Source organism: Xenopus laevis, chromosome 8L, assembly GCF_017654675.1.
Source record: "Xenopus laevis strain J_2021 chromosome 8L, Xenopus_laevis_v10.1, whole genome shotgun sequence".
NCBI classification, from domain to species: Eukaryota; Metazoa; Chordata; class Amphibia; order Anura; family Pipidae; genus Xenopus; species Xenopus laevis.
The window spans coordinates 65150905-65168914 of NC_054385.1; the positions used below are offsets into that span (position 1 = coordinate 65150905).

General features: G+C 37.6%; 1 protein-coding gene across 7 annotated transcripts; it reads right to left on the minus strand.

The window, feature by feature from the left end:
* Positions 1 to 6275: 6275 nt before the first annotated feature.
* egfl8.L (EGF like domain multiple 8 L homeolog) lies at positions 6276 to 17217 on the minus strand. Of its 7 annotated transcripts, none has more exons than XM_041572871.1 (9): positions 17030 to 17217; positions 13364 to 13553; positions 12512 to 12631; positions 11719 to 11831; positions 10912 to 11007; positions 9718 to 9882; positions 8943 to 9007; positions 6820 to 6982; positions 6276 to 6468 (listed from the first exon to the last, which is right to left on the minus strand). In XM_041572871.1, exons 2-9 carry the CDS (start codon positions 13483 to 13485, stop codon positions 6419 to 6421), a joined length of 894 nt encoding a protein of 297 aa, XP_041428805.1. In that variant the 5' UTR covers positions 13486 to 13553; positions 17030 to 17217; the 3' UTR covers positions 6276 to 6418. The 7 variants fall into 7 exon arrangements, with proteins under 7 accessions (XP_041428805.1, XP_018087122.1, XP_041428802.1 ...); XM_018231633.2 differs by having other exon boundaries at positions 13364 to 13573; XM_041572868.1 differs by lacking the exon at positions 17030 to 17217 and adding an exon at positions 13969 to 14065.
* Between the last annotated feature and the right edge of the window lie 793 nt (positions 17218 to 18010).

Sequence of the window (18010 nt, forward strand, 5' to 3'; positions counted from 1 at the left end):
CTCACCAATTTTTACAGGGGACAAAACTATATGTTGTGCTTCAAAAAACATTAGGCCATCTGAAATGGAGACTGAAACTTGTGTGTGTATATATATTAAGAAGTGTATATTGTCTCTTATATGATTTAAAATTTAAATTTAAAGTTGTGCAATTATTTATCAAAAAAACATGTAAATCATACTGTAATCTTTATCTATAAAGTAGCATTTAGTTATCCATGTTAGTCCACTGGCCAGGGGTAAGAAAGGAACCTGTTAATCATGTAAATTCCTCTTGTATTCTTTATTCCTCTTACAGAATCAACTCTTGCTTAGTTCAGCTTATCCTAGAAAAATATTTGACATAATCAAAAAAGATTATGTAAAATTTGAGACATTCTAAAGCATTGGAATATAAACAAGAATGCTGTCACACACTAAATGATTACTATTTGGTCATGGTCACTGTTCCCTGGGAAAGCAATCAACTTCTACTTTCCCCCGCAAACCCTTCCCACTGTTGCCTAGAACCAGGTACTACTGTACTGCTGTCCAGATTAATGTATACTGAGGGGCACATTTACTAAGCTCAAGTGAATGATTAGAATGAAAAAAACTTCGAATTTCTACGTTTTTTTTTTTGGCTACTTCGACCTTCGACTACAACTTCGAATCGAACGATTCAAACTAAAAATCGTTTGACTATTCGACCATTCGATAGTCGAAGTACTGTCTCTTTAAAAAAAACTTTGACTACCTACTTCGCCACCTAAAACCTACCAAGCACCAATGTTAGCCTATGGGGACCTTCCCCATAAGCAATTTCTAAACAAAGGAAAATCGCTAGATCGATGGATTAAAATCCTTCGAACTTTGATATTCAAATTCGAAGGATTTTACTTCGATGGTCGAATACCGAGGGTTAATTAACCCTCGATATTCGACCCTTAGTAAATGTGCCCCTGAGTTTCTCTGGTTTAGACAGACTGTGATTTTGGAACTAATTTACTTGTCAAAGTCATTGGATATTTTACAACAAAGGTTTACAAACCATTATCTGCGGTGGTGACCCTTGTAGAAGTCATGACTAATCTTTTTGCTTTGAGACTCTTCTCATTGGCCCACACAGACCATCTCTGTGTCTTTCTGATCAAAAAATATGTTCTGATTGGAATCCCTGGAATTTCCATCCCACTAGCAAAATTCCAATTAGAACCCTCTGCTGTGAAACAGGGTCCAAAATATTGCATCTGTCACTGACGTGAGTCAATTTAACACTCAAAGTCTCTTTTGGGCTCAGATGATTTCTGCATCACAAAGAATTTACAGATTAGTGGCTAGTTCTATTATTCTGGGGCCTGTTATATTTACAGTATCAATTTGCTGTAGGAGCAGTTATATTATTCAGCATTCAGTAAAAGAGAATATAGAGCCCCTAACCTTCTGTTACATTCACAGTCCTTGACTTCTTGGTTCCAGGCAGCAAAAACATGTAACATGGTGGACAATACAAGAATAATAACATAGGCTTGAATAACAAGTAACTTTTTGGAGGACTATAAAAATACATCTTCTGACATGACGTCTACAGTGTAATGGTAATTTTTTCCATATAAGATGTCCTTCTGAATGAGCTTCGTTGACTTTAAAGGATGGTTTCCCTGAGACTGCATGAGTAAGGGCAATCTATTATTTAATTCTTCTGGCAAATTTACTTTGAGGTTGCACTCTCTTTACTCTGGCTGTAATGAGAAATGTAAAGACTAGCTGAAAACCTTTAAGGAGGAAGTTAAGTTGCCTTAGTGCTTAAAGAAAATATATCATTGCAACTGGCCCTGTTGGAATCCTCTAGGCCACAAAAGTCCTCTTTGCATCCTGAGTGGGAAGTTTAGTGATGTGGGTAAAGGGAGGAAATACAAAAAACAAAAAGGAGAAAAAGAAGAGGAAAGTTTACGGGGCAGATTTATTAGTGTGAAATTAGCTCAACACAGAAAAACTTACACACTTTGGGGCAAATTTACTTACTTCCGAAATTGCCCAAGCGATGGCTTCGTTGATATTGCAACACTTCGCCAGGCGTAGATTCGCCAGGACAATGCTAATTCACGAAAATCCGAAAGTCGCTTCCAGGGTTCCGAACGCTTGCGAAGTTTCGCTAGCGATAATGCGATAAGCAGTTAGAAGTTACGCTAGCGTTGCCTAATTAGCATACAGCGTGAAGTTAAAGTACAATGGACGTATATGTTGCAGTAACTACATTACACTACACAAGCCCAGGGAACCTTAATAAAAAAAAATATAGGGGTTATATTGCCCTACACGTGAGCCCAGTGTATAGTTTAGGTGCCATATGTTAGGAAATGTAGGGGGGAAGGAGGGAACCCAAAAAAAATTACAATCTTTTTCAGCCTATCACCCTGTAAAAAGTAAAAGACACCAGCATTTTTTGGGACTTAGAAATTTTTTTTTGAGGAACTCCTATCTACTCTATTGCACTTCTGGTCTGAGGTGGTGAAGGCAAGTCTGGCGCAAGAAGTAAAGTTCATTAAAATACGCATCTTAGTGAATTTGTGTAGTTATGTCTATTCGACAGAGCGAAAATTCGCCTGGCTTTAGAGTGTGAAGTAGTGATACAGTCTATCTCCTTCACTAGGGAATTTACGCCAGCGCCTGTTAGTAAATTGGCGAAGTCCCGAAATGACGTCACGCTGGCGCATTTTCGCCAGCGATAGTCACTTCGCCCTTTAGTAAATTTGCTGTTCATTCCTATGAGATTTTTAGAAAGTTCAATTCAGAGAACTTACATGTCCGCACTCAAGACTCCTCCTTGGAAACAGGCATCCTTCAACTCCTGCTGGCACTTCAACTTACTGGTCTCTGTTCCAGTGACACTTCTTCAACCTTTTTTTTTTTAGTTTGCTGATTGAAATATGGGGTTTTTAGAAGTATATTTATTAATGAGTGAAGTTAGAGTTCATAATTTCATAAATATGCTTCTAAAAATCCTTTAGACATTTTTCTGGGGAGAGTTCTAACTTTACACTTTGATAAATGTTCCCCAAGGTGTAAAATGGTTAGGTTGTTAAACATTCTTACATTTTTGTGGGGCTCATTAAAGGAGAAGGAAAGCTACGGAGGCATTTTATTGCCAATAGAGTAGCTGCAATAGTGCAAGCTAGAATGCTATATTTATTCTGTAGAATGTTTTACCATGCCTGAGTAAAAAGCTCTAGAAACTCTCTGTTTGTTTAGCATAGGAGCTGCAGTATTAACATGGTGTGACATCACTTCCTGCCTGAGTCTCTCCCTGCTCTGGGTTCAGATTACAGTAGAGAAGGGAGGGGGGTGGGGAAGAGGAGCAAACTGAGCATGCTCTTGCCCAGGGCAATGAGGTTTAAGCTGAAGGCAGGAAGTCTGATACAGAAGCCCATGAGTACACAATAGAAGGAAAGAAATGCTGTGTTTCTTTTGACAGGGGACTCAGAGCATCATTACTTAAGGTGTTTACTGGTATATTTAGATGGACCTATCTGATAAGGCTTACTTAGTTTTAACCTTTCCTTCTCCTTTAATGAACTTAGGTCTCAAACTAAACAAGTGCAGTTGCTAAAAGCAACCAAAATGTCATTTGTTTTTCATTTTCCAAATAGCAATATATATATATATATAACCAATAATATATACAAACAGAAACTACACATACAACCTGTTTTTATACTATATAGCAATATACTGTTGATGCTTTGCCAGGCATCCAGAGAGACACTGCCACAGTAAAGTATATTATTCCATGGCATATGCTGGGCCTGGGCTACTTCACTTGGTTTAATACCCATTTCAGACCGAGGTATAAACACATGGAAGCCAGGACTATCTCCACATGGTCCCATACAATGTAGAGACTGAGAGACTGCATATAAAGATTCTAATTAGTATTCACTAGATTCTTCCCTACTTATCTGAAGGACTGGCAAAATAATCCATCATAGTGATTGTGCTATTCAGAGTTTTTGAAGAACTACATGACTAATCTTGTGAAAGACTTAAAGCCTAGAGGGCTGCATTACCATCACAGGTGCTACATTACACCAGTGCAGATGTTAATAGCAACCACTTGCTCTTTGCATTCATTGTCTTCACCTAGGGGCTCATTTAAGAATGTTTGTCTTCAGGCTCGAGCATTCGGCTAGTAAAAAAAAAATCAAGTGTAGCTTAGCACGTTGCAGACAGTTCTTAACATAACCACTGGATCGTTTATTACAGATACTGTATGTATAAATTGATGGGGTTGAAGACCACAAATGTCATTTGAAGTTCCGCCAACATCAAACTAACTGTATTAATCTTTGAGCCTTGGGGACAGATGCCCCTTCCCATGCACTTGCATACAATTTAAAGAAATAAGATTTAGCAGAAATAAATGTGAGGTTTGTGGTGAAATATAATTTATAGCTACCTGCATTTTTTCCGTACAGTTATTGTTGTATGTTCTAAAGTATGGGTGGGGTGGCTACAGTTTGGGTAAGAGCCTTGCATTGTTACCTCCCATCCCACAGGAAATTAAAGGGCAGCCCAACCCTTAACTAAGTCTTATCTGGGATTGGCACATGCGGAAGTTTCTTACTAAGAAAGTTTGTGTGTGTTTAAAAATGGAAAACTGTATTAAAGGGCACAACAATGTTTAGTGTTGGTGTGCACAAGAATGGTTTTCTAAAGCTTGATTTAAGTCTGTGACATTTACAAATCACAATACTATCCCCCATGTGTAGTGCTATATATATATTAAAAGACCCAGGTACGGTAACCCAGAGCAACCAACAAGATGTTCGCTTTTAAACAGGTAACCAATAAATACTGCCAGCTGATTGGTTGCTATGGGTTACTGCACCTGGGCAAACTTAGCGCCATTTAATAAATATGGGGTATGTGTTTGTGCCAGCATGGTTTTATGCATAATAGAAATTTCCAGACAATGTTAATTAGCTTTTATGAGGAGTTGACCAGAAACCTCATCTCTGCAATGGCAGTGGATGGGATCTACTTAGACTTAATAAAGTACCATACATAATACAGTACCATACTTAATACAGTACCACACAGATTCTTTTAATGCCTTTAAGAGGGAAATCCCCCCAAAGTGAAATGGGGCAATACATTCATATATTCATTGCTTGGCAACCATCATGCAAGTATGTAGAGTTCCAGTCTAATTGGGCACCAATACCTAATACTCCTGTGCAGAACAACACATAAATGCTATAGTCAAGCAATGCAATAGCGTAGTAGTTGGTTGAAGATAAAGGGGCTTTTTTTATATGGCAAAGCAGCACAGAATCATACACAATAAAAATAATTAATAGTGTAAGGTTCATTACTATCCTTAGGTTGGGTAAGGAAAAATAAAGAATACAGGAAATGGTGTGAGATCTATAAATTTAACAAAAATAAAAGTAATTGAACTGGGAGATGCAAATGAAGTGATGTGATATAAGGTAAAAATGTAATTCAGAAGAGATTACATACAGGAAAGAGGAAAAGGAAGCAATGGGTTTTTCTATATAGGCAGCAGAAGGCTTCACCCCTAAAGCTGGTCCCTAGGTATAGGCCCTTATGGGTGTCTATATAGAAAATTCAATGCTGCATATAATTAGAGACATTTCTTTGTTAAAAGTGTCTGCTTTTTTAATACTTCATTCTATTAATTAGGGATGCGCTGAATCCACTATTTTGCATTTGGCCGAACCCCTGAATCCTTTGCAAAAGATTTGGCGAATACCAAACTGAATCCTAATTTTCATATGCAAATTAAGGGTGGGAAGGGGAAAACATTTTTTACTTCCTTGTTTTGTGACAAAAAGCTGCATGATTTCACTCCCACCCCAAATTTGCATATGCAAATTAGGATTCAGATTCGGTTAAACCGGCAAGAAGGATTCAGCTTAATCCGAATCCTGAACCGAATCCTGGATTTGGTGCATCCCTAATATAAATTCCTTCTTCAATTTCCCTTCATATCAAATCTGGCAACCTGCTGTTTTTTTTAACATTACAATGATATGGAATTTTCTCTGATTTTCAGTGAAGACACTCATCTATATGCATGTCTGTTTCCACAGCTGACTTATTAACATTTGTGTTAACATCATGTAACACAGATTTTTGTGCTTAGACAGAGATGGAGTCAATAAATTCATTAACAGAGATAAAGCTGTTACAACTGGAATGATTATATATAAATACATATTTCTAAGCAGAAGAAACATTTTTCATATTTGTACAGAAAGGCAGACAATACATTTTGTAGAAATAATATTTATTTATGTGCGTAATGTTATAAAAGAGAATCAAGGACCATAAATAGTGAGTGCGGGGGTCATAAATAGGGTCAGTCAGGAGGGGTATAAATAAAGAGAACGATGCGTGGAACTTGATTTAAGGCTTAACGCTTCAAGTTTACCGCCATTTCAATCTCGTTACTACCACACGAACCTGGAGAGAAGAAAAAAATGATCAGGAAAAGATTTTACTTGAAAGGTAGAACCTTATAGCTTACAATTAAATATATGGTCTGGATAGTGAATGAACAGAGGTAAATACTATAACAATAAACTCTTCCTGACCACTTAGATGGTAGCTAGTTTTTGTGGTTAATTGCAGATTATAATAATATAAAATAATTAAGAGCAGAGAACAGAAGACATAGAAACCATAAGAATTGCTAAGAACAAAATACTGAATTATAGAGGCTAAAATATTGAAAGAAGAAGAGGGACAAGAACTGAAATATCATATTCATACAGATGTACATACAAAGGTTGAGACAACTGAAACTTCACTCACACTCTCCTATTTTTTCCTCCATGAACATGAGCTGATCACTTAAAGAGTCCATTCGATCCAAACTTTGGATCCTCTCCCAAAATTCATGTACTTGATCTGAGCGGATTTCTGACAGTTTCACAGGAAAAAGACGTTGCACTGCTGAGAGGGTGCTGTCTAGTCGCTGAGGCAGAGAAAATTGAAATAGGTGTGATAGTTATTTATGCTGGTACAACAGCCTGAAAAAGACTAATTACTACAGGCATAGGACCTGTTACCCAGAATGCTCGGGACCTGGGGGTTTCTGGATAAGGGATCTTTCTGTAATTTGGATCTTCGTACCTTAAAGGGATACTGTCATGGGAAAAAAAACATTTTTCAAAATGAATCAATTAATAGTTCTAGTCCAGCAGAATTCTGCTCTGAAATCCATTTCTCAAAAGAGCAAACAGATTTTTTTATATTCTATTTTGAAATTTTACATGGGGCTAGACATATTGTCAATTTCCCAGCTGCCCCTGGTCATGTGACTTGTGCTCTGATAAACTTCTATCACTCTTTACTGCTGTACTGCAAGTTGGAGTGATATCACCCCCCTCCCTTTTTCCCCCCAGCAGCCAAACAAAAGAACAGTGGGAAGGTAACCAGATAACAGCTCCCTAACACAAGATAACAGCTGCCTGGTAGATCTAAGAACAACACTCAATAGTAAAAACCCATGTCCCACTGAGACACATTCAGTTACATTGAGACGGAAAAACAGCAGCCTGCCAGAAAGCATTTCTCTCCTAAAGTGCAGGCACAAGTCACATGACCAGGGGCAGCTGGGAAATTGACAAAATGTCTAGCCCCATGTCAGATTTCAAAATTGAATATAAAAAAATCTGTTTGCTCTTTTGAGAAATGGATTTCAGTGCAGAATTCTGGAGTAGAACTATTAACTGATGCATTTTGAAAAAAACATGTTTTCCGATGACAGGCTCCCTTTAAGCCTACTAAAAAAAAACTATTAAATAAACCCAATAGGCTGGTTGTGCTACCAAAATGATTAATTATATCTTATTTTAGATCAAATACAAGCTACTGTTTTATTATTATAGAGAAAAAGGAAATCATTTAAAAATCTGGATTATTTGTATAAAATGGAGTATATGGGAGACAGCCCATAATTCGGAGCTTTCTGGATAACGGGTGCCATACTTATCTGAGCGAGCAATGACAGCAAAAACTACTGTACATGCCCCCTATGACATCAATTGTTACCACTAGGAATAAAGTGAAAGACACAGATTCATGTCATTGGATGGATATACCAAATGGGATGCAGTCTGAAAGGTCTGGACTGAGAATTAAAATAGGCCCTGGCATTTCAGGTACACAGAGGCCCAGACAGCCCCCACCAGCCCACTAAGTAGCGACTTTCTATGGCACCTTATAGCAGCCCCTCTGGCATTTGCCAGAACCTACAGCTTGTCAGTCTGAGACCTGGACACAGACATCAGTGAAGTTACATAAATACCTAGTCAAAACAGAGTATCTATTAGGGTGCTCTTGGTTCTCCAAAAGCTCCCTGCTGAATCTCTTTGTTCCAAGACACCAGATGTTGTGTACCTTCTTTTTGACTGTTATTGGGAGTTGTGTACTTAGTAAAATTTGAATGCATTCCCAGTAGTGTGGCATTTTGCATAGTTTCTAAGCACTCTTTAGTGTGTATTAAAGTCAGTGTCAGTGGTGAATTTTAACACCCCAATCCACTCCAATGTGGAAAAGAAAATATGAAATATGAAACATTCTTTATTGCTTCCATTTTTAAATCAGCCCTTTAATCCATATATGTATTGACTCAATGTGCATAAATCATAGAATATTCTTTATACATTTAACATGACATATTCATTCATGCAGTGCTTTTTTCCATTGAATTAAATAATACATCCATGATGTAGCGCTTTTTTTGATCACCCCTATTTTAGTGAACTCAGCATACCTATGGGGTTTTCTACCCAAGGTTTTTGGCCCTTTCCCTCATTTCTTTTCTATTGTGCATTAAAATGCAGTGGGATGCCTTGTAGACTCAATACAGGCCAAATCAGTGAAAAGAATGCAGCGAGAAGGTTCATTCATACAAGGGAGCTTCATCTCACCTGTTCTAGGGATTCAACAACGTTACGTAGTTCTTGGATTTCATTGGAAAGCCTGTGTGAAGAATCTGCAAATCATTTGAAGAAGAAAGAAAACTCAAACCTATTTGGAAACCAAGTTTACTTTACTTTTTACTTTTATTTTACTTTTTTTTATAGACAAAAATATTTAATACAAATAGTACAGATTTTGTAAAGTTTTCAATGAAAAAAAAAGTCTATAGGTAATACATTACTAAATGCGGTAGAATTCATTGATGCAGAATAGCTCGAAAAATGCATGGAGACTCTCTATGTACTATGATATGTTCTATGGATCTCCAGTCTACTGAACTCTAAACCTCCGAAAAGTAATGTTGCAACATCTTGCACCAAAAGACTTACTTTATTTTGATCAAATTAAATCAAAATTAAATGAATGTTTATGAATAGGCCACATATTTATGGTTTCTGCCATCTGGTGGACTTTCATTACAATAGAAATTCTACAATGTATGCATGTAAGCCTCTGTAACCACAGTGGTTTAATAACAAGATTCCAAATGATCATTATCTTTAATCCCTAAATATTGTTTTGTGGTCAAATTCTTTTGTAACTGACTTATAAAAATAAGGAATTGGTTCATTCTAACTGTTCTTCCAGCATCCCATCAGCCTGCTTCGTAATGGAATACTTACTTATACTTATTCTATTCATACACACATTACTTCACTCGCAATATGCTGCTAATCCAGTCTAATTTCTTTATACATACTCTTTTTATTCACCCACTTTTACCTTCTGCTTGTTGAGCAGGAAGCAGAGAGGGAGCCTTATTTTTGGTGCAGGACTTTCCATCTTCTCCAAGAGTAAATCCTGGTTGGCATTCACAGAGGAAACTACCCAGTGTGTTAATACATAGCTGAGGGCAAGGCTTAGAGGGGCGTCTGCATTCATCAATATCTGTAAGGGTATAAAAGGTCAGAAGGGGATTTACTAAATGCATGATGTACTAAATGAAATAGCAGCCAGAGAAGTATGTGAATGACTTTCTTTATTTTGCAGCTGGGGAACCACCAACTCACTTATGAGATTGATAACCGGTAAAATGGCTGCAAACCCAACTTCGGCAATGCCTTAGTAGTTTTTCAAGGTTACATACATTAACATTACCAGGTTACATAACCATACTGGGAATAGGCGTTTTACTCTAAATTACACTACTGAAGGGAGTGCACGGACCTGCGGCAATTTGGAAACATGAGAAGGCAGGTGTGGAAAGTGCAAAAAATATATCTGCCTTTTTTGCACTTGCTGAGATCTAAATGACCCCTTTTCTTTTTAACACAGATGCAATTCAGCATATTTCACATGTAATGGATTTGGCCCAGTGGTGTAACTATAGAGGAAGCAGACCACGCAGTCACAGGGGGGCCCGGGGAACAGGGGGTCTGGACTGCAGTGTCTGCTCCCTCTATAGCTAGCAAGAAAACCCCCCTCCCCAGCCGCTCTCTTACCTGCGGCAGGGAAGGGGGGGTTAAAGTGGGGAATGGGCGGAGGTGGGTTGGGAGGATGGAGATCGGAGTGCACCAGGCCCCTCTGAAGATTTTGTTACGCCATTGATTGGGCCCTGAATGTGGGGTACACTCAGTAGCAATAGATGAGCCAGCGTTGTCTGCAGATATACAAAGTAGTATGAGTAATGATAAACTAAGTTGATATAGTTTAAATAAATGTATTTGGATTATTATGACATTACAAGTTACGTGGGCAGTAAGTAATTAAAAAAAATAATGAATAATTTCGTATAATATTTTTGAAGTGTGCACATCATTTTTTAACAGCGTTCATTTTGTACAAGTAATACCTGAAAAGCAGTAAAAGTTATTCTGCTAATATTTGCTGGATATTAAGAAACCATTATAACCCATCAAGTAACCCACAATGTAATTTATCAATTTCATTTTGTGCCTCAGTTCTTGCAAGACTCACCTACATGGCAGTAGCGCCCTCCCCAACCTTTAGGGCATCGACACATGTTAGGCTTGACACAGGTCCCTCCATTTTGGCACGGCTTGTGGCACAAAGCTTTATGCAAAATATTGGAGAAGAAAAAAATAATACATTTAATAAAGCTTCCAAAAATGCAATAGCACCGCCCCCCTTTTTTTTCCGCTCTTTCCCTCTGTACATTGTCTTTGTCGACTTTACATCACTTATGTGCCATGTTCAAGCTCCTCCTTTAATTTTTAGTCCTGTCCTCTGTCATTATTTATGTATAATATTTTATTTATATAGCATTACTTGTAGTTACACAACACCATACATTTCTACAGTACAGTGAAAGTACAAACAAGGAGGACAAACAGTGCAATGATTAAATATAAAGACACAGATTTACAAGGATTGATGTCAACTGAAGAAAGTCAAATGCTTTAAACAGGTAGAAAAACAAATGAGAATCCAGGAATTCATATCATGGAATCCAATTTCAGTGGAAGTTTCTTCCCTTCTGTGCCATTTTATGCTACTAGTAGGGGGCTCACCTGCAAGCAGTAATATTTAAATCTGCTGCCAGTGTTATTAATAGAGAAGATCATAAGAGAGACTGAATAGGATGATAAACTCATTATCATCCAGTTAACAGAATAGGGGGTGTTAGCATGTTTTATCCTTCTATAACAGATGGGAACGTTATATGCTAATTGTTTATAAGTATAGGATGAAACAAAATGAAAAAACCAAATGGGTGCGGAAACATTAAGAAAAATCCTGAAAGGGTTCGTCCTTATTGCTCACCTTCCTCACAATCCTCTGAAGTTGGATCCTTCTTTCTCCAGCCGGGGCAACACACTGTTTTAACCCTCAGAAGCTCATTCTTCACTTGCCTAACAGATACTGTGTACACTGTCCTAAGCAGGGAACATAGAGGTGCACATATATTTAGTTCCAATAGTTATCAGAGAGAACCTGACCTCACCTATAGTAAATCATGGAATTTGCTTGCAGGTTATTTACAGAGCTCCCATGGTGACTGTAGGACAGTGGTCATGTTGATTTGAACTGTCTGCCCAGGTTTTTAGTGCCATGTAAGTTATTCAAGTGCAGTTATTACAAGAGTAATAAAATGTATGATCATGATCCATTTTTTGGATGGTGATATTACTATTATGGCCTTCATCTTCCTTATGTTTCAAATGTGCCCTTAACCTTGTGAGCAGGGCCCACTGATCCTGTACTTTACACCCCTTGTTTGTTAAATTATTTGTTATAAATTAATATAAAGCCCTATGTAATCTGCGGGTGATGCAATTCAATAAGAACAAATCTCATATTGCATGAAAACTCTATTGAAGTCTATGGGAAAAACTGGAACTGAATTAGGATGAAAGTTTTTTCTCCTCAAAATGAATGTTGCAGATAAGTATCCATGTGATAAACCATAAAATAACCATTTCTCATTGATTTGAATCTGGCCCATTCAAATTGATTCCCGCCCATACTTTTCCACATGATAAACCATAAAATAAGGTTTTCTCGTGGATTTGAATCTTGTCCGTTGTCAGCTAGTCATTGATCTTTTCTCTCTCACCTGTATTTGCTGCAGGCTCTGTATCCTTGGCAAGTGGTCAGATAGGGCTGATACTTTTGTTGAATAAATGTCTCATTGTGCACAACTGGGATTTTTTCCACTTGCCTGGAACAAACTCCCCTGTGAATGAGGAAGATAAATACAGAATATCAATAATGTATAATAGAAATATTCTTATTGAACTGACCACTAAATAAGCTGTTTGTAGAATACATCATTCAGATAAACTTCCAAAATATTTATATCCTTTGCAAAATAATATAAATATAATTTGCACCCTTCAAGATTCCACTGAAAATGTTATGATTGTTCATGTTTATGCCTATTTTTTGTATTTACTTATCATATTCAGATCTACATGCTACATTCACACCCAGGTATCCAACTTCTTAACTCATTACACAGCCGACACCTAACCTCTGCTCTGGTCATCTGAACTGGGCTTATTTTATGGTTTCTATGTAGGTGACTTCTGTTTTCAATCAGGGAGCTACTAAAAAGTTCTGTAACTGAATGATTCATATTAGACTTGTAAAGTATGTGCTCAAAATAATACAATACGCAATGCAAAACTACAAATGTTCCAATGATGTATCTCAAGTGTACATGTCATATATCTGTTTGTAGAATAAAATAAGTTTCCATTTATAAATAAATGAATGAGTTAAATAGTACACTGTGACCAAACAATGAGTTTTTTCTATGTTAATAAGGGCCCCAATGAGAGTGACTGCCAACTTTGAGTTAGATGGACCAAAAACTCCCCTCTCATAAACAATGCCTTTTAAACAAACATCACACCATTCGACATATGTTCTAGAATCCTATAGTACAAACCATGTTAAAGCTTACCTGTTATCTCTGGAAGCCTTTGCTTGTGTTGCCACATTCACTATGAACACAATCAACACCCAAGAAAACATTGTCAGTGTCCCAGTGGAATATTGCTGGATGAAATGCCCCAACATATACATAAAGGCAGATATTCTCTGAAACAGCTTACATCTAAAGGGGTTGCTTCTTCAAGAAGAGGATGCACTTTCTGCACAAAGAAAAATACACCTGTAAATACAAGATGTCTGCTATAATATGTATAGTATTTGCACTTGGTATACAGTAACCATAAATACACTTAAATATATTTGTAATGAGCGGCTATACATTATACAAACAATAATTATCTGTATGCCACTCAGGGTGCAATAAATAAACAAGGAGATGGAGTATTTCTGGTGCAATGTTGAGCCATTTGTACACATGGAGTAATCAACTTCTTCCAGATCTACTGCAGCTCTACTAGTTTAAATAAATGACTCAAACTGTTCCAAAGAGATATTTTATAGAGTGCACACACTCCATCCTTGCGCAGAATACCTCACAATAGAATGTCCAGTGCAGAAGGACTTAAGACAGACCTCTATGTTCTCTGCAGACAGGAGACCCACAAATTCACTTACTAAATCAGATCAGAGTCTATCCCCTCATAGACAGAGTCTCATGCTCAGAACACTGACGGAATAACCGAAAGGGAGGAGAACACACCCTCCAGCACAATCGGACACTTCTGCTTTGTGGGACAATCATTCCTTTCTTTGTGACACCCCTTTCCTTTCCCAGAGACACCCCTCTGCCAGCACACAGTCACCCCTAGCACTGACTCACAGTCTCCAGCCCAGGGGACAAGTTCAGCCACCAGAATAGAGGAAAATGAAAACCATGTACAAGTACAGTAACCAGCCCTGTGGCACATACGGGCACCAAACGATGTATATTCATAATATGACAAAGTTCCAATTGTATTACAAGCATAAGCAATGCTAATGCCATACTAGGTGAAACACATGTTGGTTCATGTCAAATTATTATAGATATTATGTATGTACTTTCTACTAGAAGCAGTGTTTGTTCAACACACCTTTTTCTTTGCACACACTCCCAGTCCTAAGTATTAAAACAGTGGAACCGAAGACTGTTAATAGTGCTAATTTGTTTCAGAACCAGCAGTACAGGCAATAATGAACAGATAGATACTGCTTTCAATAGCAATTACATTTACAACTATTTGAAAACCATTTAAAATGTATTGCATAATGAATGGATAAGAATGACATTGGGGCTTGGTTAAGTTTTGTAAAAAATGTTAGAGTAGGCTGTTCTGCATATGGTGAATAATTATTCTATATATTTATTTATATGAGCAGACGCAGCCTTGATTGCTCAGGAGATTTAACCCAATGGCATTGAGCCATGGGCACTGCTTGGGAGTTGCATTAGTAGATAATTCAGACTCTAGGCTCCAGCACACTGATTCCCCTCGGTTACACTTGTTCTTTTTTCAGTTTTCTTTTTACTAAGCCCTGTAATACAGAAAATGCCTCAATACCCTGCCTCCACCTCCTGTCATTGATATGAAAGGAAGCAACTGTCATCCCTTGTGACAAGCAGGATTATTCCCAAAAATGCACATTGGAGCATTTTAGTGTTGAAAACTGACTGTCATGAGCAGTAAGAGTTAATTTCCTTACATATCAATGACAGACGACACCAGCAGTATTGAGTATTTTTGTACTGGCTGAAATATGCTGGCAAAGAGTGCGGAATAAACCAAAGACTGCCCTCCCTCAAGTATTTGCTGTTTGTGTGTGATTGACAGATGTACAGGTAGCATGAGAGCAGGCCTGGACTGGCAATCTGTGGATTCTGGCAAATGCCAGAGGTGCTGCTATAAGGTGCCAATGAAAGTCAGTATTTAGTGGGCTGGTGGGGGCTTTTTGGGCCTCTGTGTAAGCTGATTGGGCCTCTGTGTACCTGAAATGCCAGGGCCTATTTTAATTCTCAGTCCGGACCTGCATGAGAGCTATACAGCAGTAATAGTTACATTGATGTATCTAAAATGCTCATACAACAGAATTGCAGCCAGCCTGAGAGGCAAAGCGGTGGCATAATAATATCCTGCAGATATTTCTACTGCTTATTCCAGATTTCTAAAGTTCTTTTACCAATAAAACCAGTGTAACCCTCTGGTGTCTTTACAGTAGAGGAATTCAAGTTACAAATGCTAAATACCTGTGGAGAAAAAAGCCAAGGATTGCTCATGCTTAAGAAGGGATTGTCATAGAGAAAGTGGTTACAAGCAGAATGTTACCACCAATATCTATAGATAGACTGAGGAACTGAGAAAGGAATTGAGAAAGAAATTAGATAAACCAGAAAAAACATCTAGTTGCAGTCTTATCAAAAAAGGAAAATCACTGGGAACCAGTTGCACAGAAGAGATATGTAATGTTAGTTATTGACAACAGTCTTGAAAATTATAAAATTATTGTGAAACATTATATGCAGTAAGAATAATATAATGGTGCACATGCTTTGCAGATACTGTGTGCTAATAATCCAGGCATTTGTCTTTAAATAAATAAATAAATTAAAAAAAATAAAAAAATAAAAATATATATTATATTATATATATAATACAGGTATGGGATCTGTTATTCAGAACCCCGTTATACAGAAAGCTCTGAATTGCAGGAAGGCTGTCTCCCATAGACTCCAAAAAAATTTTTAAACATTATTTCCTTTTTCTCTGTAATAATGAAACCTTGTACTTGATCCCATCTAAAATATAATTAATCCTTATTGGAAGCAAAATCAGACTGTTGGGGTTATTGCATGTTTACATGATTTTCTAGTAAGCTTAAAGTACGAAGATCTGGTATGGAAAGATCTGTTATCCGGAAAACCCCAGGTCACGAGAATTCTGGATAACAGGTGCTTATCTACTCAGACTCCATGCCAGACGTCAGCATGTGCTTTTCTGCCATTTCAGTAAATCCTTAATGCATTTGCAACATTGGAGTTCATGTAACAGTTGCTAAGTGTTTAATACAGCATTTATTCTGGATCACAGCATCATTTATAGTATCTAAGGTCCAATTTGCCTTGCCCTGAAAACTTCATGCCCATTTGTTGACTACTGCACAAACAAGGATTATTTTGAATTATACATAGTGATTAATTGGACACGCCATGTGATTATGTGCAGGGATTAAGGATAACAAATTATTATATAAAAAACTACAATGGGCAAAATTCAACACTGATTAAGTGACCGAGAGTTGTTTGAGTCCAGAAAGTTTAGTGCACAGGTCAATCCCATTTTTCGAAACTAAAAATCAACATTCCCATTATCTGTATCAGATAGGGAGCTGCACTGCTCGGATATGCCTGTGTACATTGGCTCCACTTCTCAAAGACCCATTGGCAGTTTTCACGTTATGTTTTCTGGCTGTTTGGTCAGATTAGTGAATAATTTACCAACAAAAAAAGTTATGTGAACAGAATGAGAATTTGAGTTTGGCGATTAAAAATGAAATCATATCCAGAGTAATAAAAATAAAGCAATAATACGCATGAGATATTGTTGCCTAAATATTTACTCTACCAATTCTTTCTATAAAGGCATATAAGGCTTGGCTGAAATCAAGTAAATGCAAAAGAGTTTAAATGAATGAAAAATACCTTAGTGTTTGTCCTTCAAGTACCTTAGCGTTTGTCCTTCAAGTCTTCACTTAGATGATACAGTATATGTTGAGATTTTGCTAAACTCAAAGCACAAATCCCATTCTACACAATTCTTTGGCTATCCATACAAAGTCAATAGCACAGGGTTATCTGCAATTCCCTACTGTGAGCCCCCTCCAGTCTCTCTCCAAACACTCGCTATCTGGAAATACTCTACATCCTTTTCCTGCAATTCAAGACTTCACAAGGTCTGCCGGATACCAAAAAAAGTGAAAGCACTTGGTCATGCAGCTGCTTTTCCTATGGTATGCATTTTGTGAGCTATGGTACTGGAATACATGTTTATCAGTATTGGTGATGACTGTATGAATTTCAGACCTATGTTCCAGTGTCTTTGGTAGGGAAGAGTGTGCTAGAAATACTTTCTGTTTTCTAGCCAAACTGAATGTCTGATGCCTGTTTTGCCATGCAGCCAATCTCAGGAAACCTAACAGAAGGCAACTCACAGAGTTTTATTTAATTTTCTGCCACTGGATTCAACATATTCCCCAAAGCATAAACTGGTCTGTCCCCAAATGGGACCTTATGCATAAGGGGCAATACCAAACCACAGCTACCTCAGGTAGAAATGAGTTCCCCAGAATTACCTGTTTTTGCCAGGTGGCAGTTGCAGGATTCATGTAGGCACACTGTGTGGAAAAGCTCAGCGACACTAATTGGTTTGCCATCAATCAACTAATGCAATGCATCAATCTGCATCATTGGCACTATGTGACTCATGTACCAATGATGTCTATTCAATAGTGACGGCAGTTAGTGGTTTAAAGGACACAGTTTAAAGGAGGCTTTACAAACTGTAGGGCTTATTCATTACAGCATGGTGCAGAAATGGCACTGAATTGTGCCAGCCAAAAAATACAAATCATTTAAATGCTTGTACCTACATGCACTTGTCAATATTTGCTCAATGCCAGATGC